Source organism: Oratosquilla oratoria, chromosome 32 (assembly GCF_046742065.1).
Source record: "Oratosquilla oratoria isolate Oo_2021 chromosome 32, ASM4674206v1, whole genome shotgun sequence".
NCBI classification, from domain to species: Eukaryota; Metazoa; Arthropoda; class Malacostraca; order Stomatopoda; family Squillidae; genus Oratosquilla; species Oratosquilla oratoria.
Genome location: NC_134808.1, coordinates 2,041,962 through 2,044,087, shown reverse-complemented (window position 1 = coordinate 2,044,087; position 2,126 = coordinate 2,041,962). Strand labels below are relative to the sequence as shown.

The 2,126-nt window shown below is 40.1% G+C and overlaps 1 protein-coding gene across 1 annotated transcript; it reads left to right on the top strand.

Moving 5' to 3' along the window:
• Positions 1-754: 754 nt before the first annotated feature.
• LOC143041791 (uncharacterized) lies at positions 755-1,351 on the top strand. Its single transcript, XM_076213849.1, has one exon. It carries the CDS (start codon positions 755-757, stop codon positions 1,349-1,351), a length of 597 nt encoding a protein of 198 aa, XP_076069964.1.
• Positions 1,352-2,126: the final 775 nt, after the last annotated feature.

The window sequence follows — 2,126 nt, the reverse complement described above, 5'->3', positions numbered from 1 at the left end:
GTTATTATTGGGACTACCTAGCCTCTGCGTCTCAATTATTGGCGTAGTAACTGCTCGTGGTGTCCCTGCTTTTAGTGAATGTACGATCAGCGACCAAAGACGGGGAGGTATAACCGGCTCGGGTGCGGTAAGGCCAACAACCTGCCCACCTTAAATTTGTTGTTACTGAATCCGAAACAATGCCTCGATTGGACAGACCTACTGGTGACAACTCTCGCAATGGAATTGGTAGACTTATGGAAATTCCCCTTACGAATTGCAACATGGAATGTGCGAAGTCTTTATCAAGCTGGACACGCAAAGAATGTCGTGGATGAATTAAAGAAATATAAGGTTGATATAGCGGCTCTGCAGGAAGTCAGATTGCCGGACATGGGAGAGTGCAATGTGGAAGGTCATATATTTATATACAGTGGACGCGGAGACGAAATCCACAGAGAAGAAGTGGCACTAGTGGTGGGCCCCAGAACACAGCAAGCCCTTGTGAATGTGAATTTCATCAATGAACGGCTACTCACTGTTCGTTTCAAAGGGCAATGGTTTAACGTATCAATCGTGGTTGTATATACATCAACTGAGGTTGCAGATGACAACGACAAAGAGAGACTATATGGAAAACTATAGAGTAGTGGATGGAATCCCAAGGCATGATGTACTACTTATATTTGGAGATATGAATGTGCAGGTCGGGAGGGAGGAATGCTTTACATAAATTGGAAAATAAAGTCTACATCCCACATCCAATGAGAACAGTATGAGACTAGCTTACTTTGCTGAAGCGAATAATATGATGATAGGGGGTACATGCTTCCAACATAAGAACTTACACAAATACACATGGATATCCACAAAGGGGCGAACAAGAAATCAAATAGACCATGTGTTAACTAACAAAAAACACAGGCCATTGCAAGAAGTGCGGAGCTTCAGAGGGGCTGACTGTGACTCAGACCATATACTACTGATAGCAAAAATAGAATACCAACTAAAAATATCAAAGAAAACACAAAACCAACCACAAAAGAAATTTAATGTTGAAAGGCTAAATCAGCAGAAAGTAAGGACAAACTATGAAGTGGATCTCAGAAATAGGTTTGAAATATTACAGGGAATAGAGGGGGATGCAGATTTGGAGGAGAAAGCAAAGATCCTGAAAGAAAGTATAATAGGCGCAGCAGAAGAGATTGTTGGGTACAAGGAGAGGAGAAGAGGGGAAACGTGGTGTGATGAGGAATGCCGCAAAGCATTGGAAGAAAGCAAGACAGAAATGGTTGCGGGTGATGAAACAGAGGAAGAGTACCACCAAAAGAGAAAAGAAGCAAAAAGGATTAACGGAAGGGAAAAGAGATAATTCATGAATAATCTTGATAAAATTGAGACACAAGGCAAAGAAGGAAAAATTAGAGAACAATATGCAATCATTAGAGAAATGAGAAAAGGGTATAGACCAAGATTAAACAAGGTGAAGAACCAAAGTGGAAACATTAATGTGTTGGGAGAACCATTTTATAGAACTTAATCGACCAGAGCCAGAGAACCCTTACGGTGAGGAGGAAATTAATGAGGATCTAATTGAGATGGAACTACCAGAACTATCCAATTATGAGGTGAGAACAGCGATAAAAGAATTAAGAAATAACAAAGCCCCGGGACATGATAGAATCCCTGGGGAACTTTTGAAAGCAGGAGGTAAATATTTAGAAAATAAGATGCACTGTCTATTGATAAGAATATGGGAAGAGAAGAAATTCCCTAACAGCCTTAAAACAGGCATTATTATACCAATATTCAATAAAGGTGACAAAATGGAGTGTAGTAACTACCGAGAAATTGCATTACTTTCCTGTATCTATAAGGTCTTCATTAATTTTTTTTACAAGAGGCTGGTAACCTATACCTATGGACTTATAGCAGAATACCAGTGTGGGTTTAGAGGAGGCAGGTCGACAGCAGATCACCTCTTTACAATAAGACAGTAACTATAAAAATGCTGGGAATACAACGTTGGACACTGGCATATGTATGTGGATTTTAAGCAAGTATATGGCAGTGTCCACCGGCCGACTTTGTGGAAAGTACTAAAAGAGTCCAACATTCTAACAAAGTTAGTAAAGATATTGAAAGCG

What these genes read in the sequence shown, in the direction of transcription:
- LOC143041791 (XM_076213849.1), top strand. Translation starts at nt 755, where the DNA reads ATGAGACTAGCTTACTTTGCTGAAGCGAATAATATGATGATAGGGGGT.